Below are 24,049 nucleotides of genomic sequence, written 5' to 3' on the forward strand. Positions count from 1 at the left end.
TATGTTATGTGCATAAAATGGTAGACAAGTACATGTTTGGGTTGCAGATTCTTGCACAAATTCTAAATAAATTCTCGTTCACTCTAGTATTATATGCATGGATTAAATTTTCTTCTAACACCGATATTGGTTCTTAACCAGATTAGTGCATATTAGATATACATCACTGTACCATGTGTTGGTACAGGTTGTACCCACTGGTATGGCTGAATTGTTAAAGGCAAAGAGAGGGGTTGAAGAGATATACACTTGATGATGGTGGTGGCATGATGTGATCAGTTTGCCCTGTCCTTGTAGCTCATCGGTTGGGTGGAGGAGGAGGTCGCCAAGAAAGGAAGAAGGGAGTGTTTGCTTTGGTGCTGATTATAGGAGGCAGGATATACGAACGAAAAATATATAAAAGGGACTCTAGTACTAGTTCTGGGTGGTAGGCTTACTGCCTAGTATAGTTTGTTACCTGTCAGTTTACCACTTGGTTGGTCTGAAACTGTAAGCTTGTTAAGCGATAAACTTAGTTTTCAATTGGATGAGTGAAATAATTTGGTCCATGTATTGGTCGGCTGTCAGACCACCAGATACTGGTCTGTATCAACTGGTGCAACCAAGATTTGAATCCTTGATTTTATGCCAAGGTTTTATAAATTATGGTACGAGACCCATATAGATTGATGGTTAGATTGGTACAGGTCCCAGTACATGGGGCGTGCCAACACATGATACACCTCCCTACCTATCAATACAAAACCAAGGGGAAAGAGAGAGGAGGGGAGGAATGGAGGAGATGTCTATGGTTATGTAGGTGATGGAAATGGTGGCGGTGGTGACAACTTGAGGAGGTGGCGGCAGTGAGGATGGACGTGGATGAGGCAGCAATGGAAGCGGAGCCGGGCAAGAGAGTAAACTATTCTCATTAGCAGCAGCAGCAAAAGATGTTGAGAGAGGAGAAGAGATGCCCTTGCAGCCGAGAGAAGGAAAGAGAGGGATAGGTGGATAGCTGTTTTCAGCTATTCAGATTAAAAAAACTTAAAAATCCCTGGTTTTGAACTTGTCCTGGTGAAGCTCTATTCCCATTTCAGAACCAGGTTGGATTGGTAAATTTTTTCTGGTATGTTTGAGTTGACCCTTTTTTTGTCTTTTATGCAATTGTTAGTAGTCCAACACTGGCATCTAACTCTAATAAAACTTGATACCTTTCCTATTGATGACTATTTGCTTATCTATGTTTGCCATTTTTTTTGACATTGGGTTCATCCTTCTCTTTTCTTTATATATAAAGATATTGGAATGCGCATTTTTGTTTTATATAACAAACTGATGTTTTACTGCTGCAGTTTCACTCTCGTAGACTTATCTTGTAGTCATGCCAAGAAGAATGACAAATAATTCTAGGCTTTCTTGTCAACTTTTATGTTGCAGATGACTAATTAAACAATAATGTTCCTTTTGAGACTTCTGTGAGTTTTTCTTTTTGATACTCTTTGTTTATGGTTTTTTTAGGTTAATGATCTTCGATTAAGAACTGCTGGAGAGGCTTCGCAGAGGAGCACTACAGAAGATTGGGCTGAGTGGATGAGGCATTTTAGCATTGAACTTCTAAGAGAATCTCCAATGCCAGCACTGCGCACTTGTGCAAGACTAGCACAATTGCAGGTAAATAAATGATTCAGATGGGTAGCTTCAGTTCATAATTATTGTTCTTACTGTGAAAATATGCAGCCTTCTGTTGGACGGGAACTCTTCGCTGCTGGTTTTGCAAGTTGTTGGGCTCAAATGAATGAATCTTCTCAGGAACAATTAGTCAGGAATCTCAAGACAGCCTTCTCATCTCAAAATATTCCTCCTGAAATTCTGGCTACCCTACTAAACTTGGTTTGTCGATGTTTTATTTTTGTGTTTGGGATATTGTTTACTATTTTATCTAATATCCTTCCATTCATACTTACACTTTGACTGTCAATCTAATCAGGCAGAGTTCATGGAGCATGATGAGAAACCTCTTCCAATTGATACCAGGCTGCTTGGTGCCCTTGCTGAAAAGGTTGCTACCCTCATTGAGATTATAAGTATACATTTGTTTCTGCTGATTGTTACATACCCTTCATTTTTAATCAAATACATTCTGCCTTCAGTGTCGAGCATTTGCAAAGGCCCTTCATTATAAAGAAATGGAGTTTGAAGCTGCATGTTCGAAAAAAATGGGTGCAAATCCTGTAACAGTCGTGGAATCTCTTATTCACATCAATAATCAGTTACACCAGCATGAGGTCTGTCTTTTGTGTTCATGTTCTGTATCCTTCATATTTTGTATAAGCATAATTGTCATCTGCTACAAGGTTTATATACTGTTCTGATACTGATTTACTGATTTTGTTCCGTTAGTGATTTCATTATCCTATTGGACCAGTACATTAACTGTATATTGGGAAATATCCTGAACTGTACTGCTCAAGATTATTCAATAAATTGATAAACAATAAAAATGAACTGCGCATGTACTGGGATTGAGCTGTATGCTTCAGTACCAGTGTCAAGCTATACGTTTTGACATTGGTACAGTGGTATTTTAGTAGACCACTAAGTATCAGTTGGTATGTGTTGGTCCAGCCAATATTCTCCTATGTGGCCTTCTGATTAGTGTAAACTAATGTTATTTACCTAAATCTATTTCGCCAGGCTGCAGTTGGTATATTGACTTACTCACAGCAATATCTGGATGTACAACTCAAGGAATCCTGGTATGGTCTGCCAAAAATTGGTGTTTTAATTTAGCCTCTTGTAAATTCTTAGTTTACCTTATCTTCTTGAAAAATTTCAATTATATTGAAGTTATAGAACTTATCTTCTTAGTTGAAGGATTATTATTTTTTTGTCTCTCTGCTGTACACTGTTCCTTTATTGACATAATGTCTGAATTGGTTTTGTTGAAGGTATGAGAAGTTACAGCGGTGGGATGACGCTCTCAAAGCATACACTTTAAAATCATCTCAGGCGTCTAGTCCAATTCAGAACTTAGATGCTACCTTAGGTAAGTATTTTACAATAAAAGTTATAAGCTTTAAATATTATAGTTAATAAGCTGCACAGTTAATATTATCAATGATACTGTGTTGCCATTTGAGTATATACTATATTCACTGCTTCGTTGATGGGGAATAAGAAGCATGATCATAAAAAAGTTCAATTTGGTGAAATGGTAGAAAGATCTTTTTTTAGTGAACCTGAATGGCAGTTCCTTCTCTCATTCTTGATGAAGTTGCATTAATGAGACATGTTTCAAATAGATAATTTGTAGAAAAACACAAGGCTTCGTAAGTTTTTGGATATTTGGCTTCATGCAATTGCCTGTGCCATGAAATAAAGAGTTGTGAGGATATTCTGCTGACTTCACAACTCTTTGTGCTAGGCCAACTGTTGGTCATTCTTGATTCAGTTGTATTAATAAGATGTTTTCAAATAGATAATTGGTAGTTACAGTTTTGTGAGTTTCCAGATATTTTAGCTTTATGCAACTGTTGTGCTATGAAAAGAGAGTTTCTATGCTGCTGACTAAATAACTCTTTGTGCAAGGACGAATGCGGTGTCTTGCAGCGTTAGCTCGTTGGGAAGAGCTCAGTGCCCTATGCCGAGAGCAATGGACAGCTGCTGAACCAGCAGCAAGGCTAGAAATGGCTCCAATGGTTGCCCTGATAGAAAAGCTTCTGTAGCTGCATTTCCTGGTTTATTATTTATTCTCTATATCTAATCTACGTTGTTTTAGGCTGCTAGTGCCGCCTGGAATATGGGAGAATGGGATCACATGTCTGAATATGTGTCAAAGTTGGATGATGGGGATGAAAGCAGACTTCGAATGTTAGGTAATACCACTGCCAGTGGTGATGGAAGCAGCAATGGTGCTTTCTTTAAAGCAGTTCTTTTGGTTCGTCGTGAAAAGGTATGATTTATCCACTTTCCATGTGGTCTTTATTAACTCATGACATCTAAAAGTTCTCTTGTTTTTAGTATGATGAAGCTCGCATGTTTGTTGAGAAAGCAAGGAAGTGTTTAGCAACAGAGCTGGCAGCACTGGTGAGCATGTTAACTTCAGGCTTTTAAAACTCTTGTGACCTTGATTCTGAATAATCTAGTAACTTTGCTTTATTTTCTGTTATATCTAATACGTTTGCTGACAACAGTCGAGATAGTTCACAATCTTGTTGAGTTTATAAAAGCAAGTAAACACTCTTTGAGTCTTTAATTTTAGAATCTAGCAGATTTCACTGCCTCAGTTTTTCCTGGATTGGAAAATTCCATCGGTGATATGATTCACAGGGCTTATTTCATTTGTTACATGCTGTACTAAACTATTAACATGTCTATCTATATTTGAGGTTTTTATATGGAAAAAATAAAATAGTTGTTCTTCTGTTGATCTACTCTTGGTGTCATTCGAAAGGTTAACCATCCATGAAATGCTCTTGCCTTTCTCATCTTGAGAAGCTCAGAGTCCAATTAATGGATTGACGTAAGCCCAAGATATGACAAACGGGGCAAAGACCATGAGAAGGAAGATGTTTAGAAGCAGAATGGAACAATTATTGGAGGAAACAGGGTAGCTAAGGCTACACAGCCTAAAGGAAAACTCGATGTTTATATTAAGTATTTTTTGATATTTTATACTACAAGATTGAGAATTAATCATTGTTTATAAATAGATTACTTGAGAATTAACAAAACCCAAAAAAAGAATAATATCTATTTGATAAAAATCATATCGGATTTAATAAAAAAATTTCTATATAAATAGATTATTTGGAATTCAACTCTTATTTTGTAATAGATATTACTTAAGGCATATATAGACACTAAAAAGGGGAAGAAATATCTGTTTAAGAAGATTTTATTAAATGTTGTCTGCAAAAATCTTAGCTTGGACCTGGGCCCCTGGGGAATGACTACTTGCATTGAACACCCTTTTGGATCTATGCAAAATCTAGCTAGCTTAATCTGACAAATAAATACAGATCCTTCATAACTTCCTTAAATATGCCTAAAATATGGATGAAATACTCCAAAAGTAGGAAAATGCTTTTAAATCTAACTTTAAGAATGCAAATAGTCGTGTATAAACTTGATCTAACCTAATATGCTTTATGATCTGTGGATGTAAGATTTTTCTGCATTTTATTGGGTGAATTCTTTAGTGTCGTCGGATCCAGACTGATCACTATATATTATAGATGGTCTTTAATCAGGCCACTAACTGGTGCCGATATGCAGTTATGCTGTAATAATACTGGTTATCTGGAGATGGTATATCATAAGCTGTTATATCTGAGGTTTTATTTTCTTTTTAGCTATAAATATGATTGAAATTAACACTTCAATTTTTTTTTTGATAAAAGGGTTGTATTATTACTATTGTAGCTAATAATAGTAAGCAGTGAGTCATGCTTGCTCACTGTAAAGGAATCCAAGATATGTATTTGATGATATAATGTCAATTTTTAGTGGTACTAAAATACATAAGTGAGGTGGTTGGATTTTTTAATGTATTTTGAGACTTGAAGCTTTGCTCATGATTGGTTAAAAGTGCTTATGATTACTTCTATAATTGAAATTTCATCCTCCATCTTCCTCAGAATTACACCATTGCTATCGTATGTATGCTTAGTATTCTACACTCAAAGGTCCATGTAACTTTATTCTCTGCAATTCAGGTTCTTGAGAGTTACGAACGTGCTTATAGCAACATGGTCCGTGTCCAACAGCTGTCAGAACTGGAAGAGGTGATCTCTGAACTGTCCACTTCAATATTCTTGGATAAATTACTAATTAATGAATGAAGTGAGTGGAACACTGCTTTTGTTCTCCTAACAGGTTATTGACTACTGTACCCTTCCAGTTGGGAATGCTGTTGCTGATGGTAGAAGGGAACTGATTCGTAATATGTGGAATGAACGCATCCAAGGAACAAAGCGGAATGTTGAGGTGGCTATATAGTCTTTTTCTGCAATCTACTTTGTGTCTGAGTTTATTGTTTTAGTTGTTTCTCTATACATTGCTTGTAAACAGTAAGCCAGAAGCTCAATTACTAATCAATTACCAACAATGTTTTTTTTTTGCTTTTGTTTTCATGAGTTTTTATTTTGTTATGGTGGTATTTTATTTTATTTGCATGTTATGTTTTTATTTTCTTTGCAGAGAAATAATTTCTTTTTTAGTTGAGAATTTTGATAGGGAAAGTGTGAGGAAGTAATAGATAATTTGAAAGACAATGATGAAAGATAGAAGAGAATAGAAGAAAAAAGATAAATACTAGACTTTTTTGGCTCAAGTATTGTTTCAAAGGAATGAGAGTCTCACATTCTACATTTCTCCTACATGGACGATGGATTTTACCATCAGAAAAAAGAAAGATTGTGGCCTCATACCACTCGCACAAAATATGGGAAAAAGAATTGTTTGCATCTAATCAATTGATGGCCCAGTTATGATGCCTTTCGTCTTATATACCCAAATTACATTAGGAAAAAAGAAAAATTAGAAAATAAGGAAGAAGCCAATAAAGAAAGTTAGACCCATAGATAAGGACATATCATTCATTTCATATATAATTTTCATTTATCTTCAATTGAATCCAAGATTTGCTTCTTATTTTTACATAGATTTTCATTAAAGCTGAATATTTGTCATCTTTTTTTTGTTGACTTTCCTTTTTTCTTTTTTTAGTAATCCTGGTAACTAATAAAATACCCCTTATGCTAATAATTGATGTTGTTATATGATAGCTTATGCTAATAAAATCATTAATGTAATCATTGACATGCAAAATGCCCCTTATGCTAATAAATTTTATTCATACGAGAAATAAATGAAAATGATCTTGCATTATATTGCAGGTCTTTTAAAAGATGCAAGATGACATGGATATATCAATTGATTTTCATATGTTACTATAACTCTATTCTTTATATAATGTGAACATTCTTTTGTCGTCTTTCATGAAACTTATAAGAAGCAGAAATGCCACTCATACAAGTATCAAGTATCCAGAAGTACTTTGAAGTTTGAACACGGATATATATAATATAATAAACTATTACCTCATATAGCCAATATTTGCCACGTTTTGAAGCCTTATGCTCTTGATTTAGTAGTTCTACATATATATAGTACATCTAAAACAAATAAATATTAATGGTACAACAGTCTATATATCCTGAACAAGTAATACATGTTGGAAACTATCCAACATACAGACATGTCAATCATTTTGAAGTGTCCTTGCATAGCTTATAATGTCAAAATGGTGTTTCTTCCACAATCATTTCACTGCTGTGTATTGCATATTTTGTTCCTTTCCATGAATCATTTTACTGTTGTGTATTGGATATTTGTTCTTTGTAATTGATTCCACTTTAAAAAATTAGGTCTGGCAAGTACTTTTAGCAGTAAGGGAACTTGTCCTTCCCCCTAGTGAAGATATAGAAACTTGGCTTAAATTTGCCTCGCTTTGCCGGAAAAGTGGCCGCATTAGTCAGGCCAGATCTACTTTAATCAAACTCTTACAGGTTAGTGTTTCAATTTCTTGAAAAGCACTCTTACTGGTTGTAGTAGGTTCTAAGAAGTATAATACCTCATCACCTCTGGTTAATGCAGTATGATCCTGAGTCATCTCCTGAAAATTGGTTATACCATGGGCATCCCCAAGTTATATTAGCCTACCTAAAATATCAGTGGTCTCTTGGTGATGATTTTAAACGGAAGGAAGCATTTTCCCATTTACAGGTAGAATCATATTTTTAAGTCACAATTTTGTTCTTTGTTCACATGAGCTTGAGCTATTAATCTAGTTACACCTTCTCCGTGTTTGCTTTGCTTAGGAATTAACTGGACAGCTTGCTCTCGCTACAAATGGTCACTCAGGGGCACCAGTTAGTTCAGGGAACATGCCAAATTCTGGTGTACCCCTTCTTGCTCGTGCATATCTGAGACTTGGGACATGGAAGAGGGCACTTTCACCTGGATTAGATGATGACTCAATACAAGGTGATCAGCACTTGATAATATTGTATTTCCTATTTTTTCTTTTGTGGCTTCGATAGTTGAATTTCCAGATTGTTTTTGTTTCTCTTGCTCTGTGAATTTGACTTTTTTCTTTTTGAAATTGCAGAAATCCTTGTATCATTGAAAAATGCCACTCATTGTGCAAATGATTCGGCAAAAGCATGGCACACATGGGCTTTATTCAATACTGCTGTGATGTCTCATTATACATTAAGAGGTCGCCCTGATGTTGCTGCAAAGTATGTTGTTGCTGCAGTCACTGGATATTTTTACTCTATAGCTTGTGCATCAACTGCTAAGGGAGTTGATGACAGTTTACAGGTAAACATTTCTGCTTCATAGAATATTAATTATTTTTCTTTGTGAGTCATGAAATGACCAATTTTTTTAATTCACTGTTTTGTGATTTTGGAGCTCTAGTTGGATTCTTGTTTAAACTGTTTTCTTTAATCACAAACTACCAAGGATATACAGGCTCTTATAATCCTTGGGAATGTCTGTTGTGGCAATTTTTAGATGTCTAGGATGGTTGAAACTAGTTACTTTATCCATTATAGGTTTTTGGCATTCATGTGTCTAGGGCCTCCACCAAGTCCACTATGAGCATATTACCCAGCGGCTACTATAAGCCCATAGGTTATGACACCCTGTCATGTCACTTGACTCTGCTTGATTTGACTTCTAATGAATAATCGGTTGTTGAGACTTGAGACAATGATTCAAAAAGATAACTCTCTTTATATATTTCTTTTCACCCTAGACAAATGAAAAATAGGGGAATAACTATCTCTGACGGATGGGCTTCAGTCATGTATCTTTTGGTGACATTATGGATTGTGGATACTCATATGTGTTTTAAACTTTTCCATTGTGTTTGCAATGTTTATTATCATGACTTTTGATATTCTTCTTTTATGTTTTAGATACTACTTCTACAATTATACAGGTGATGATGTTCTTTGTTTAAGTAGATTAATCGACTTTAATAGTATAGGTTGTGAATTTATGGTAGTGGCCTTGGCTTATAGTTCGTGCTATTTGCCATCTGATATAAGTACCGTTATGCTTTTTAATCCAATAAGTGCTAATACCATATTTAAACTTCAAAGAAAATGAACTTATTTAATTTACTGTGCCTCATGTTTGCACCAGGTCTTCTGGTTTCTGTGTATGTAGTAATTTAAATTTCTACAAACATATATTATAAATTAAACATTGATCATAAATAGTCAAATGGAATCTTTAGCATAACTGGGAATTATATCCTGAAGCATTTATTGTAAAAGAAGAAGCAAAATTGATTTTTTTCTTTAATTTTGAATCCTAGAGTATATGTTCATTTTAAACAATCTATTCAAAAAGGTTATGCCTTTTATGTTTGTCACATGAATTGCTTATTCTAGGAGATTTTTTTTTGTTCAAATTTTTAAATCATTATCGACATTGTTCTCGACATAATCTGCAACCCTGCAATCTAATGTCAATGCAGCAACATGCATCATATAAAATATTTCCTGACATTATCCTCTATCGGAGCTGCCTTTACATTATGGTGGATGCAATCATTGCATATTCCAACTGGTGCTTGTCCTGGTAGTATCCTCTGTCATAAGTTCATAACTACCCTTGCATTTTGGTGGATGCAATTATTGCATTTTCCAGCTGTTGCATATCCAATATCCTTTTTCGTTTTAGCATAAAAAACCCACCTATGTTTCTCACAAGGTTCGATGTCTGATTTATCAACACTGCAGTCACTGCACAGTGGTACATAGTGGCACATAGAATTGTATTGAATGTCAGTACACCAATTTGTACCAGATTTCGATACATCCCCTTAAAAAGGCTGGAAAACAACAAAGAAACCTTATTTTAGGGCTTTTCCCCCTCCATTTCTCTGATTATATACAATTAAGTTAGACAACTTTAAACTAAATTTGGACTACAAAACAATAAATGTGATGTAAAATTAAGACACATACCTGCTCACACCTGTATTGGTACTTCTAGAACTGACACGTCCATAAATTTATTATATTTTGAAAATTACAACTAGATCTGCAAAGATTAATGCTATGTACGAATGGATGAAGCCTACATTTTGTTTGATCTAAGCTAGATCCATGATGATAAAGCCTAGATCTGTGAAGATCTAAACTAGATTCAAATGGATTAACCTCGCCTAGTGATCTTCAATTCGTTTGGAAGGTAGTTCATACAGAAATAAGTAATTTTGAGAGAGACGAGATAAAATGAGAGTGAGAGAGAGTGTGACTGAGAAGAGAGATTAGAGGGCAGATTTGGGAGGGTTTCGGGGCCTTTTTATAGGCTCCCAAGAGCCCTCCAATGGCCACAACAGCTAGCTAGTAACTCCAAGTAAGGTTACCACCTGGTACAGGTCTGTTACCGATCAGTATGATGCATATCAGTCTTGTACCGGTCAGTATATCCTACTTCGTGTGTTAATCCCCCATTGGATTGGTGCCCTCTGTTGTGTGATAAGTTCGATAAGGATATTCTAATATAGTTAATTGAACTTTTGGGATCTTTTTGTTTTCATATCTTTTTTTTCGAAGAAGAGAAACTATATTAATCCATAAGCAGCCCATATAGACTCACAGGAGGTAAATTATCTCCAAAAGGAGTAATAAACTCTACCAAAATTAGCTAGCTGATCAGCTCTAGTGTTCATGTTTCTACTTTCTTGTACATTTTTCCAATTTGAGACTTTAAAAGGGTTAGCTACATACAAAATATCATGGCATAAATTCCACAAGTGCCATGGTTTTGTGACCTTTCTATTAATGATTGATTCTGCTTGGAGTAACCTCTCCAAGCATTCTATTGTAGAAATCGATGGAATATGAAAAATAGTACTCCCATGAATGACTAAGGATCATATATGGTAGTGCATTTCTTGTTGCTTTTACATTGTGTATAAGCTCTGTGAAGAAAAACGAGATTGGATTTTTATTTTTTAATCATGTGAGGTTGTGGAGTCATGAGCTTGCCGAGGGGCTTCTGACCAGAAATAGACAATTCTAAGAGGACTTTATAACTTGCAACTAAGTTGTCTTCTCCCATTGGGGATTTTGTACCCTTATTTTGTTCTCTTTATGAGATCATGATGGATGAGGCTTTCCATTGTTTCTTCCATGCATACACATGCAAAAAGGCAAGAAAGAAAGGAACTGATAGGGTGATGCATTTTATTTGCATGGCAAATTCAGCACGTTTTATACATAACCCTTTTCCAGGCAACTTTTGCTTCCATCATTGGTAACCAGTATGTAGAACAACATGCCTAATCAACAGAAAAGACATTAGACATTTATCTAGTTAGTTGTTATGGTTACCTCGATCTCCATTTTAGAAAAGAATGACACTTTAGAATACTGGACATCTTTGTGTTCGCAATACATATTGGCTTTATTAAACAATTTTATTATCTTCCAAAGTTAATCTTTGTTGGCTGAAATCTCTGGGGTTTCTTCTATGGCATGATACATTTTATCTATGACACCTTATTTTGGTTACTTTTATATTTTCAGGATATCCTCCGCCTTCTCACATTGTGGTTCAACCATGGAGCTACTTCTGAGGTTCAAATGGCGCTCCAGAAGGGGTTTTTACATGTTAAGATTGAAATGTGGTTGGCAGTACTACCACAAATAATCGCCAGAATACATTCAAATAATAGAATTGTGAGGGAACTGATACAATCATTATTGGTGCGAATTGGGAAAGGGCATCCACAGGTATCTTTAATGACTGACTGCAAAGTTATGTATTTAATAGACATACCCAGCAAGTTATGGTACAATGAAAAACTGATAGTATATTCATTTCTTATTGAGGACCTGCTTACGTTGGAAGAAGATAACCTCCAAGATAGAGAATAGTGAAATTTGAAAAAAATGGAAGGAAAAGAGATTCAGAAAAGTAAAGAAAAATAAAAGAGAGGAGTGAAGAGAAGTATATAGGTAGAAGAGGAGATTTTTATTGAAAATAATACTTACATTTTATGCAGTAAGGGCTACATAATTCACCTATTTATAGATTCTCGCAACCTAATAGAACACTATTTTCACTTCACCTAAGATTATAGACTATGAACAGTTCTTTCTTGAGTCCCAATCAGACTAGGAAACATAGAGTTGTTAACATGGCTGTCCAAGCTCATCCATGCTTCTCATGCATTCCAAACTTCTAGAAAACCTTCTCCTTTGAGTTGTTTATCTTCCTTCTAGATTTTGCATGTATCGTAGCTAGTTAACCTAGCAGGTAAAGACTTTGACATATAAGGTTCTGGGATCAAGATCGACCTTCACCACTTTGCCAAAAATATACATATGATGATAATGATGATGTGTTATTAATAATTGACTATGATTCATTAGAAAAATGGGAAGGGTAATGTGTTCAGGAATATATGCGTTTCATAGCCATGGAGGGTTTGACATCACAAAAGGGTAATCAAGAAACACCAAACATGGAGCATGTAAGCCTCATAAATGCACTAGGATCCATTACCATATGGTATGTTAGGAACACATTCCCTTTTACATTCTTCATTGAACCATATGTGATCTATATAATGCCTTGTTTTATTTGACTGCTTCATGAGCAAGACAAAAGATTCCTCTGTATGTGATTACAAATGATGACAGAGAAATTACAAAATGTCTTCTTAAAGTTGTGTAAGCAAGATAATCACTGACCTTAATTTGTTTATATTCAACTGAGTTTGAATTTTAATCAACCAGTTGAATTTGAATAATTGATAGGTATTCAATTGATAATCTGAAAAGGTAAAAATTAAAAATCATGGAAGGTATTAAGAAGAAAAGACTTGAAGAACATAGTGAATGTCATTTTCATGCATAATTCACATTTTTTTGTGTATGTTCCCAGGTTCTTAACTGACTACTGCTTCAGACTAAAATACTTGATTAAAGAATAATTAGTAAACTGGGAGAATCATAGATATGAGAAAACCTATATAACTTAAAGAGTTAGATATTCCAGTGTAAAAAATGTCCATGTTGTCACATTTGAGGACATATGCTGTGTGGACTGCCATTCGCTGCTTGTAAATCCCAATCCTCTGAGTATAACAAGAATGCATTTTGTAGAACAAATCAAGGTTTGCTTCTTGTGATGCCTTATGACTAATTATTTTTCTGATTGAGATCAAAGTTATTCTTCAAGTTGTCTGTTTCAAGTTATTGAATTTTCATACCAAGAAAGAGATTTCAAGAGCCATAAATGAGAGAGTAGGATCGAGGAGCATTGTGCTTCAATATCTTCGCAGAAATTGCTTTCTACATGCACTCAAAATCTTCTAGCTTTAGGAGTTATGATGATAATTAACATTTTCCAAGAGGTTTCTAATGGCTTCTTGTTGTGCATTTCTTTGGAACTCTAGGCTCTTATGTACCCTCTTCTAGTAGCATGCAAGTCCATCAGCACTTTGCGCAGACGGGCAGCTCTGGATGTTGTTGATAAAATTCGCCAGCATAATGGTGTGCTTGTCGATCAGGCAAATGTCATATATGTCAGTGAACTTTCTAGGTAGTTCCCTTGAGAATCCTTCTAATGTGACTATAAAATAATTTCAGGCTCAGCTTGTCTCAAAGGAGTTGATTAGGGTTGCTATATTGTGGCATGAGATGTGGCATGAGGCCTTGGAAGAAGCTAGTCGTTTGTACTTTGGTGAGCACAATATTGAGGGGATGCTTGCTGTGTTAGAACCACTTCATGCAAAGCTTGAAGAAGGGGCAGAGACCATAATAGAAACTGCTTTCATTCAGGTATTTTAATTAAATTTTCTATTTCGAAACTTTTCAATCTACCTAAGAGAATAAAATTTATGACATGACAGTCTTATCAATTGTCAATGGATATACATTTTTCAAGAGGGAGGATGAAGAATACTTATCATTTTACCTCGGCATATTACTCTCAAGGAGCTTCTTCCATTCTGTTAAACACATCAGTAGATAGATTTTTGTCTCAAACTTGCAAGAAAAACATGTGATAGGAATATGTAGTGCCATCTCTTTACTTCACTAAAGTTAGGAGTTAGAAATATGGAATTTCTGAGATATAATAGGTCTTTCTCTTGATTATACTTGCATGCTGCTTACTTGTTCAAATGGATCTTCTTTAGGCATATGGTCGTGAATTACAAGAAGCTCGTGATTGTTGCCTAAAATATAAAAATACTGGAAAGGACGCTGAGCTTACTCAGGTGCCTTTCATTACCCATGACTGACATTGTTAGTTGTTCTTTGTCTATGTGAACCTTCTTATATGTGATCATATTGATTTTTTGCATTTTCAGGCATGGGATTTGTATTATCATGTTTTTAGAAGAATTGATAAACAGCTTCCTAGTCTCACTACTCTAGATTTACAGGCAAGAGTTGCTTAATTAATTTCTGGTGAATTTATTTGTAACTCTTTCTTCTGATGCTTCTGACTTGTTTACTTCCCTATAATCAGTCTGTTTCACCTGAATTACTAAAGTGTCATGATTTGGAGCTTGCAGTGCCTGGTACTTATCGTGCAGGTAATGATTACTTTGTTACTTAAGCATGTCTAATATTCTAATTGTCTGGAAAATATCAATATGGACAATTCTTGAGTTTATTTATGGTTTCTTTGTCCATGTTCACCTGGCTGTTCTTGTTATCTATTTAATATTCTCATGTTCCACCTTTAATGGCTAGATTATGGGGTTACGTGGTTGGGGCAAGTTGAGGCTGTTACAGAGACACTAAATTAACTGACAGAGAAAATGTAAAAGCTTGAACAATCAAATAAATTAGTAATTATTTATAGATAAGAATTATAAATAATTAGATCATCATTGAATGGGCATTACTAGCTTCTGAAATCTCCTTGGTGTCTTTTTGTTGAATATGTAGTGCTGTTATCCAATTTGCCTATTGTGCAACTGTTTTTTCCGCACAACAATGACAGTTTTTTTTTTTTTTTCTTTTTCCATGTTAATTTAGTGTACAAGGTTTCACCTTCTGCATTTGCTATTTCTAGTATTTATGGAAAATATTTTTTATTGACATGTGTATCCTTTTGAAGATTCTTTGATATTTAACTAGTTCCCATTCTTCCATGGTGAAAGAAAAGCACTGGATTGGTGTATTTACAGTTAATTAATTTAATAGCATTAACCTTTTCATGATGCCAGTTTATGTTATGTAGTACTTGCTTCAGCTTGGATTTTATTCAGTTTGGGGATCATGTTTAACTTCCAATTTTTGGAACATTGTCATCCTCCAGGACCTGTTTTTAAAATTAATTAAGAATCTTGAATGTGGCAGGAATTAACAATTTGTGATTTTTATATTTCTCCAATGGTATCATAACCTTTTGTAGTCTTGTTTCTTGATCTATGTCAACAGATAATATTGTAATATTATCTGCTGTTTAAGAGAATTTTTGTTTATTGAGATGACAATTTGTTGCCTTTTAGCAGTGATATAGTGTTCTTTCTACTTTAGGTCATGGTATCATACTTAAGCTAGTCTGCCAAAGATTCATTAGACATTGTGGCTGTGATTTCTTATGTTGTATAGGACGCTTGCAAACTAGATTTAGTTTTTCTATGGGCATTTTCAATCCATCCCATTTGTGCACCTTTTTCTTACCTTGACCTTACATATCATCATTGTTATTATCTTTAGAATTTTCCATCGCTGTTGTTCTCCAGCCTAAACAAGTTAACACCAATCCAATGGTGTAGCTTGTTTGGCATGGCGATGTAAGCTCTCTGGTAGCAAACTGATGTGAGCTCAACTTTGATACCATACTTATGTATGCATGAGCATGATGACAGGAGAATTGGAGTGAAAGCCTGAAAGGATGAAGGAGGTAGTAGACTGTTAATTGGAATAATAGCTTTAGGAATAGGATGATTCTTTAAGGCCGAGGAAGAGGATAACTATGTCTAGAGAGAGAGAGAGAGAGGACCAGATTTAAATTGCTCAATTGGTTTGGTCTATTAATGGTTAGCAACAACCCAACTATTTAGGGTCGACTACATGGTGCAAAACTATTGAGATCTGTAAAAAATCATACGTTTAGTTAAGTTTAAAATATATTTAAATATTTATTTATACTTTCTTTTAAGGTTTTTACTATTAACATTTCACTTCACCTCTTCTAACGATCGCATCCATTGGTCTCCTAAACATATGTCCAGGCTATCTTAAACAATTTTATCTCATCTTATCCTCTATCGAAGCCTTACCTAGTTGTTCACGAATAAGAATATTTATTTTCCTATGTTTCCTAGTAATTTTTCATATCCATCTCAACGTTCTCATCTCAATAATACATTATCTATTAATGCTTGTGAAAAATAAATATAATTAAAAAACAGGAAATGAAGGAAATTTTATGGCAAAAAGATGAAAGATAAGAGACTTTTTCTGTTAGAATTTAGTACGCTCGGCTGATCCATACTGATTTAGATTAGGCCTTGTACTATCTCTAATCCAGATCCACCCAAGAGTTGACAGTGTACGTGGGTTGTACCTGCTTTCCAGCCAATATGGTGCTAAGGATCAAAGACTACCAATTCTTTGGAATTCTGTTGTTGGCATTGACCAAATCAGATCCTGGAACCAGTCATTTGGATCATGTTAGGACCTCATATATTTATACTACCCACGGTGAAGATGCCATCATGGTATTTGCTATTCTTTAAGAAGTGCATGTATCTTTGCATAGTTCAATGTTCATGCTTGTCACCAGCTTAATTCATTTCATCTTCTGGTTATTCACTATTGTAACAGGCTGCAGTCATTTCGGCTAATATTATATCATTATGTGTATCAGTTGGATCCATTGCATTTTGTTGTAATTTCTTTTTCTTGTATTTGAACTCTGATATTAACCTATCTTTCGATTGTTTCAGATGCACCACTGGTGACAATTGCAACTTTTGCACCACAACTTATTGTTATTACATCAAAACAAAGACCAAGAAAGTTGACCATTCATGGTAGTGACGGCGAGGACTATGCCTTTCTGCTGAAAGGACATGAGGACTTGCGGCAGGATGAACGGGTGATGCAGGTAAATCATATCGCAATTCACAAAATTCCTGTCTATCATGATAATGAGCTTATTGTGATTGTACACTGAGCTTACATGGGTAGGCATCCCTGTCATTACTGGCACTTCTTTGCATGTTGGTCTCTGAGGCATTTCATTGGTAAAACTTAAAAGTACTTGTTAGATTAGCCATTTATTTCTAGTGATCTCTAGAAGGATGCTGGTATGTGGTCTAACGACCCAAGTGACTCATAGTTCAAGCAAACATTCAAGTGTTTTGTTACCAGTCTTTTCATGCTATATCTTTTTAGAGCAATAGAATTGAAGTCAAATTAATTGCCAGGTTTCATACCCTGGCTTTATGACAAGTTGAAAATGCAGTTGGATTTAGGGAATTTGAGAAATCAATTTTAAAATCTATATATTATCTGAACCCAGAGCCTCAGATCTTAGCTTCTGAAATTCTCTCGTGCCCACAACGCTTTGCAGTGTTTGTGAAACTGAGCTACCTACTTGAATTTATATTCTTTCCGTTTCTTTGGGAAATTGTTCTTTTGAAAAGCCTTGATAATTCTTGGGGGCCTTCAGCAGGCTTCATATTTGTATACTTGTCCATTTTTATACTTGCCTGATCTTTGTTTGTTAAGTACAATTGGTCTTTAAAACATTTTAAATATATTTATTGTAAAATTTCTTTTTAGTTAGGACAAATTATGATCTTTCGGCAATAGTTCATTTTTTTCTAATTCAATGTTCACTGAATATGTGCCCTTTCACCATCATCCCCTTTGAGACATTGTCCTACTTGGAAATTGGTTAGTTTAATAAACCAAGTGAACCTTCTATATTTGTAACCAGTTTATCATGCTGGCATCACCAAAAGGATGGCCGTCTATTCTCTTGTCTCGAGCCTAATCAGCCCAACTACTTAAAGTGAGGGAGACAAAGTAGATGTGGCTTGAGAAGATTGGAGAGGATAGGGATGAAGAAAGATGAGGAATGGGGAAGTGAGAAAGGAGCAAGGATGACACACACACACTGACATGACTGAATAGAGATGTGCCAAAGCAGCTTTAGGTTGACAGAGTATTTATGCTTGTCAATTTCTTTGCATGCTCACCCATGCCACTAGTTATGTATGATGATGCAAGTTTTTAGGTCTGATTTTTAATTTTGGGTGTTGGTTGCTGGCTAGACCCATATGGGTCAAGGGAGAGAATTACTGGGTGTGGGCTGGTGGTCTGCATTACCAAGAGGCTGGTGGGAGGTGGGAACAACGAGCCGGCGGTGGTGAAGCAGCTGAGGCACGGAGGGTGTGGTGGTGGTGGTCGTTAGGTTTAACCCTAAATAAAAATAAAAACAATCTTGAACTGCCTGAAAAAGGGTGGACGTGTCCTGGTTCATGCCTGTACCAGTGAATACTAGTAGCCAGTAAGCACTACAGGGTGGTGGTGGTGGTTAGGGTTAACCCTAAATAAAAAAAATTAAGAAAATCTTGAACTGCCCAAGAAAGGGTGGACCATGTCCTGGTTCATGCCTGTACCAGTGAATACTGGCCAGCACTTTCTACTATGGGTGAAATTGCAAACCATGGTTTTATATACCATTTTGAGGATAGAGCTCAACCCATGTCTGCATCTGTATCCGAAAAGTTTTCGATGTTAACACTCAGAAGTGAAGTAGATATACTCTTCATTAAAAATACAAACAATTAAATGGACATCACTGGACCTAGTTTATCCCTTATTTCGAGTTTTACAGTATCTGTTTGAGCCTTCCAAATATTTTCTCATTTCCTATATAGTATGGTTTAATTAATTCTCCATATAGAGCCTCTTTTATAAAATTTATATTTCATGAACAATCAGTAGTTCTTAAGCTACATTATTTCAATGCATAAATGAATCTCAGTTATACTTTTCAGCTCTATGAGTTCTCACATTTTGCAATTGCTTGTATGAAGTTTTAGCTTGACTGTTGCCTCATATGTCTATTGTAACTGCAATGGTGACATGGAAAGGCATACACAGTAAGCATTCATAAGTCCCGTTTATGAAAATGAGTCTGGTTTAGGTTCATTTAAAAATGAACATATATTCATTGTCAACAAATAAGGATGTTATTCTGCTTCAAATCTGCGTTTCCATCTGCAGTCCAATACTTTTATGATTTTGGCAGTATATTGACAAATAATGCTGGTACCAAACCTGAATTATCAGACTTATTTTTATACTTACAAGTGCTATACTATCAATATGATATATATGTCTCATCATTGCATTGGCGTTTTATAAGGTTCTCTTTGTTCTTTCCAGCTTTTTGGTTTGGTGAATACTCTTCTAGAGAACTCAAGAAAAACTGCAGAAAAAGATCTTTCCATTCAACGATATGCAGTTATACCGTTGTCTCCCAACAGTGGCTTAATAGGATGGGTTCCAAATTGTGATACCCTTCATCATCTGATTAGGGAATACCGAGATGCAAGAAAGGTAAACTTATTATATACTTGGTAAGTTTCGTGTATGATCATTGACCTTCATCCTTTTTGTGTGTTTCAGATACCTTTAAATCAAGAGCATAGACTTATGCTGGCTTTTGCACCAGACTATGACCACTTGCCTCTTATTGCTAAGGTGGAAGTATTTGAGCATGCTTTGCAGAACACGGAGGGAAATGACTTGGCAAAGGTACCCTTTTTCTTTTTGTTGTGGTAACAGCAATATCCTTTGCAATGCAGATTTATGATTTCTGTAACTATACCAAAGAATCTTGAAAACCCTGCTTCTACGTATCAATTTGACTATGTTTTGCAAGAAAATTTTATATCTGAACTGGTGATATTCTTGTAGGTTTTGTGGCTGAAGAGCCGAACGTCTGAAGTTTGGTTAGATCGCAGAACAAACTATACAAGAAGTTTGGCTGTGATGAGTATGGTATGCATTTTTGCTAGATCTTAACAATTTCTAGGTGTGTTACTGTAGTTTGTCATTTATATTCAGGATTTCTTTTGAGGTACCTAATAATTTCCAGGTTGGCTACCTTCTTGGGTTAGGGGATCGCCATCCGAGTAATCTTATGCTTCATCGTTACAGGTAAATAGCATATGGAATCCACTATTAAAACAAAAAAAAATATCATCAGCCCCCTTCTTTTGAGGTGTAAATTGTTGATTTATTTTTTCAGTGGAAAAATATTACATATTGATTTTGGCGACTGCTTTGAGGCTTCAATGAATCGTGAGAAGTTTCCCGAGAAAGTAAGTAACTTGTTTTTCACGAAAGAGATAGCTTTTTATTGTTTCATTTTAACATTATGGGTTGTTATTTTCATGCATAAGCTGCTCCATGGATTCATGTTTTAGTTACTTATGAAATAAAAATCATATGACAAAGGTTCCATTTCGCTTGACTCGGATGCTCGTGAAGGCTATGGGAGTTAGTGGGATCGAAGGCAACTTCAGATCGACTTGTGAAAATGTGATGCAAGTTCTTCGAACAAATAAAGATAGTGTCATGGCCATGATGGAGGTAAAAGCCAGTCCTAAGAGGCTGTTCTGAAAATGTAGAAATTTACAATTATTTGAATTTTGTAGTAAAATCATCTTGATAATCTTCATTTGGATTTTGTTCTTCACAGTTCTAGCACTAGAAATTCATCTCTGGACTAAAACTGGTTGGCAATATAGGATATGGTCTTCTTTTTCTATAGTATCTTAGGAGTATGTCAACAGTATTGGCAAACAACAAATCAAAAGCCTCTAGTTAACTTTTTCTTGAATGTTGGAACCAGCAGGTCCTATTGTGTCAAATCCATGTGTTTGTGTACTTTTATCCAAGCCAATAAATATATTTTCTCATTTCATTACGAGGGTTAAGTAGGATCGTGATCTGCAAGGCAAAGCACTCATAGTTACAAGGTGTGGTGTAAACTAAAGAACTTTGAATAGAGGAAGTGCTGAAGCTTTTTGGAGGATCCTGATTTCAAGCCTTTTGCTTTGAGATGCTTGTAAATATAATAGCAAATTAGATGTAGACTTTTGATTAACGTAATAGACTTTATTAATCTGATGCTTTCAGGTTTTGCAGCTTTGAACAAGCGGTTCCTTTTTATTCCTTTTTGGGTTACTCCCGTATATAAGAACTCGTTGTGGAAATCATTGTTATCACTGAAAATAATTCAAAGCTCTGATGCAAATTAGCCAAGTCTTTTGCTTTGGGATGCTTGTAAATATGATAGCAAATTAGATGGTAGAATTTTGATTAACGTAATAGACTTTATTTATCTGATGCTTTCAGGTTTTGCAGCTTTAAACAAGCGGTTCCTTTTTATTCCTTTTTGGATTACTCCTATATATAAGAACTAAAGGAAGCCATCATAGGTGACAAACTAATTGTTGCTATCATTAGAGGCACTTATAACCTTCATGTTTATAAATCCATCTCTAATATTGTGGATCCACTGCTACCATCATCTGGATTGGAAAAGTATTGATGGGGCACTACATAGAGGTCTCTTTTTGTCATATGCTTTCCCCTTTGCTGCCAGACTTCTGGCGCAAGCCAATTAATAATGTATATGGAATTAGTGTCACACGGCCGTATCATGTTAATGATGCACTTATCAACATTTATTGATATTACTGGATTTAAATTGGAGACATGGATGGTTCATTGTCTTTTGTGTAAAAAACTTCGTAATGTCTTTTGCCTACAATTTACATAGTCAATTGAGATTGTTTTCTTTGGTTGATGTCATGTGTTTTTCAAGTTTAGATAAGCAAGTTTAACTTTTTGTAGAGTTTAATCTGCTCAGCAGTTGCTTTGTGGTTCCTTTTTCTCAGGCTGCAAATAAAAACCCTCTTCAAACTAGTACATGGATCTAGCATAATGTTTCTGAAGCATCATCGAGCAAGATCATTGTTCCTTTTTAATTTTAGCTGCAATTTTCTTGAATGCTTATGCTTAGCAAGATTTATTTCTAGAGTTGATTCAGAGTATGATAGGACTATGACCATCTCATCCTAAAATCTCGGCTTGCCATGGCCTGTTGCACTTCCATTTGTGCCTTGAATTGTTTGTATCTTGGGTTTATTCTGATGTGTTTTGTGGCAAGAAAGCAAATAGATCTATTGAATAGGCTCAGTCTTATACATATGCATAGTGTTTGAAGTCTGCATGAAGTATATTTCAGATCTTCAGAATAACCCTACTATGTGAACTAAGTTTCAACTAAGTCTTATACTATGTGCTTGTTTTTATGTAAGCTCTTACCTGTAGAACTCACAGAACGAATATAAGTATCCTGTTCTTCGGATCATGTTGAAGGTTTAGTGCTAATTTTACTTTATGATTTAAAAGGGCATTGAGTACTGGAGTTGTTTTTTTTCTCTTTTTCAATAGTGGATCTTTGCTTGGTTCAGGCTTTTGTCCATGACCCTCTAATAAACTGGAGGCTGTTCAACTTTAATGAAGTTCCTCAAATGTCAAATTATGCGACAACCTACGTCCATCCAGTTGTGAATAGTGAAGAATCTGCACCTAACAAAGAGCTTCCTCAACCTCGCGGTGCTCGTGAGAGGGAACTGCTGCAGGTTGTTTATAGGGTCCCATAATGATGATCTGGAATGCCTTGCTTTTCTTTAGGTTGAGTACTCATCATGTCCTATTTATAATATTACCTGCAGGCTGTCAATCAACTTGGTGATGCTAATGAGGTCCTAAACGAGCGTGCGGTGGTTGTAATGGCTCGAATGAGCAATAAGCTCACCGGTCGGGACTTCTCTTCTGGGTCATCAGTTTCTGGGGCTGGCAGCTCCATTCAACATGCACCAGAAACTAGTAACTTGATCTCTGGAGATGCCCGTGAAGTCGACCACGGGCTGTCTGTGAAGTATCAGGTCGACAAGCTTATTAAACAAGCAACATCGCATGAGAATCTGTGTCAGAACTATGTGGGGTATGGATTTCTTTTTTAGAACTGACCACATAATTCTACTGAATTTTCATTTAAGAATTAGTTTAACCAATCGTTTCTCATTCTGATTATTTGTTTCTTGTAGGTGGTGTCCATTTTGGTGAAGCTGTTTCCCGAGATATGTAGATATTGCACATAGCTTGTACATATCTGGCTCCTTTGTTTGCCCTTCTGGGGTATTATTGTCTTATCCTTTGATATTTGTGCATAAAGGAGAATAATAACATAGTTCCAGTATTTTTATTTATTATCAATGAAGAATAGGGTTATCAGCATCGAACCTCTTATTGCTTGAGCAAAGATGATGACGTATGTTCTACTTTTTGTCTCTCTTGCTTGGCAAAGTTCGAAATTTATAGCTCTGCTTTTCTCCGTACAATATTTCTGAAAATAAGATTTCAACTACCTGATAAATATCAAAAGATATGTAGAAAATAAAACGGAATAAGAGGGAATAAGAATTTGCTATAAATATTGATTGTGATTATTCTATAAGTTTATCAGTAGCGATATCTGTATTATGATGGGCTTCATTAATATTATTTTATTATTTATTTTTATTAAATTATTTATTGAATTAAATTTTGAGATTTTTTACTTTTCATGATTCGTTATTTTTTTAAGAATCTTACATTGTTATCAGATTCAACGATACTCGTGATTTGGTTAATAAAATTTATATTTTTTTAAATAAATAATAAAATATTTAAAAATAATATTTGAATCTAAATTTTTTTTATATGAATTAAAGATCTTAAACTCTTCAGGATAATTTTAAATATAAAAGCTTTGGAATCTCGATTTAGAGTTCTAGTACATTCTTCCTCCGGATCTTCAACGTGGATGGCTGGGATGTGCAGAATCTATGGATCGATGGCTGCGATGAGGAATTGGACGGGAATATCATCCCGACAACTCCGAGAGGATCTTTTTCTCTCTCTCGACG

General features: G+C 35.3%; 1 protein-coding gene across 2 annotated transcripts in view; it reads left to right on the forward strand.

Annotated features, from left to right (window-relative positions):
• LOC135609383 (serine/threonine-protein kinase TOR-like) overlaps positions 1–23,378 on the forward strand; it is a 63,862-nt gene extending 40,484 nt beyond the window's left edge. Inside the window, exons 27-57 of one of the 2 annotated variants that reach the window (XM_065102585.1) lie at positions 1,498–1,650; positions 1,717–1,869; positions 1,967–2,038; positions 2,130–2,264; positions 2,674–2,735; positions 2,928–3,025; positions 3,568–3,677; positions 3,758–3,931; positions 4,000–4,065; positions 5,697–5,765; positions 5,857–5,967; positions 7,410–7,550; positions 7,639–7,767; positions 7,863–8,028; positions 8,153–8,367; positions 11,598–11,804; positions 13,475–13,594; positions 13,674–13,859; positions 14,219–14,299; positions 14,393–14,467; positions 14,554–14,620; positions 16,991–17,151; positions 19,446–19,619; positions 19,689–19,817; positions 19,980–20,063; positions 20,161–20,222; positions 20,314–20,386; positions 20,523–20,657; positions 22,550–22,720; positions 22,814–23,085; positions 23,189–23,378. In XM_065102585.1, the coding sequence (XP_064958657.1) occupies positions 1,498–1,650; positions 1,717–1,869; positions 1,967–2,038; positions 2,130–2,264; positions 2,674–2,735; positions 2,928–3,025; positions 3,568–3,677; positions 3,758–3,931; positions 4,000–4,065; positions 5,697–5,765; positions 5,857–5,967; positions 7,410–7,550; positions 7,639–7,767; positions 7,863–8,028; positions 8,153–8,367; positions 11,598–11,804; positions 13,475–13,594; positions 13,674–13,859; positions 14,219–14,299; positions 14,393–14,467; positions 14,554–14,620; positions 16,991–17,151; positions 19,446–19,619; positions 19,689–19,817; positions 19,980–20,063; positions 20,161–20,222; positions 20,314–20,386; positions 20,523–20,657; positions 22,550–22,720; positions 22,814–23,085; positions 23,189–23,207 (3,870 nt within the window). In that variant the 3' untranslated portion in view covers positions 23,208–23,378. Of the gene's footprint in view, positions 1–1,497; positions 1,651–1,716; positions 1,870–1,966; positions 2,039–2,129; positions 2,265–2,673; positions 2,736–2,927; positions 3,026–3,567; positions 3,678–3,757; positions 3,932–3,999; positions 4,066–5,696; positions 5,766–5,856; positions 5,968–7,409; positions 7,551–7,638; positions 7,768–7,862; positions 8,029–8,152; positions 8,368–11,597; positions 11,805–13,474; positions 13,595–13,673; positions 13,860–14,218; positions 14,300–14,392; positions 14,468–14,553; positions 14,621–16,990; positions 17,152–19,445; positions 19,620–19,688; positions 19,818–19,979; positions 20,064–20,160; positions 20,223–20,313; positions 20,387–20,522; positions 20,658–22,549; positions 22,721–22,807; positions 23,086–23,188 lie in introns of both variants that reach the window. The other variant, XM_065102584.1, reaches the window with a different exon arrangement.
• The last annotated feature ends 671 nt before the right edge of the window (positions 23,379–24,049 follow it).

The sequence above is a fragment of the Musa acuminata genome, chromosome BXJ2-4, assembly GCF_036884655.1.
Source record: "Musa acuminata AAA Group cultivar baxijiao chromosome BXJ2-4, Cavendish_Baxijiao_AAA, whole genome shotgun sequence".
In the NCBI taxonomy this organism is placed as follows: Eukaryota; Viridiplantae; Streptophyta; class Magnoliopsida; order Zingiberales; family Musaceae; genus Musa; species Musa acuminata.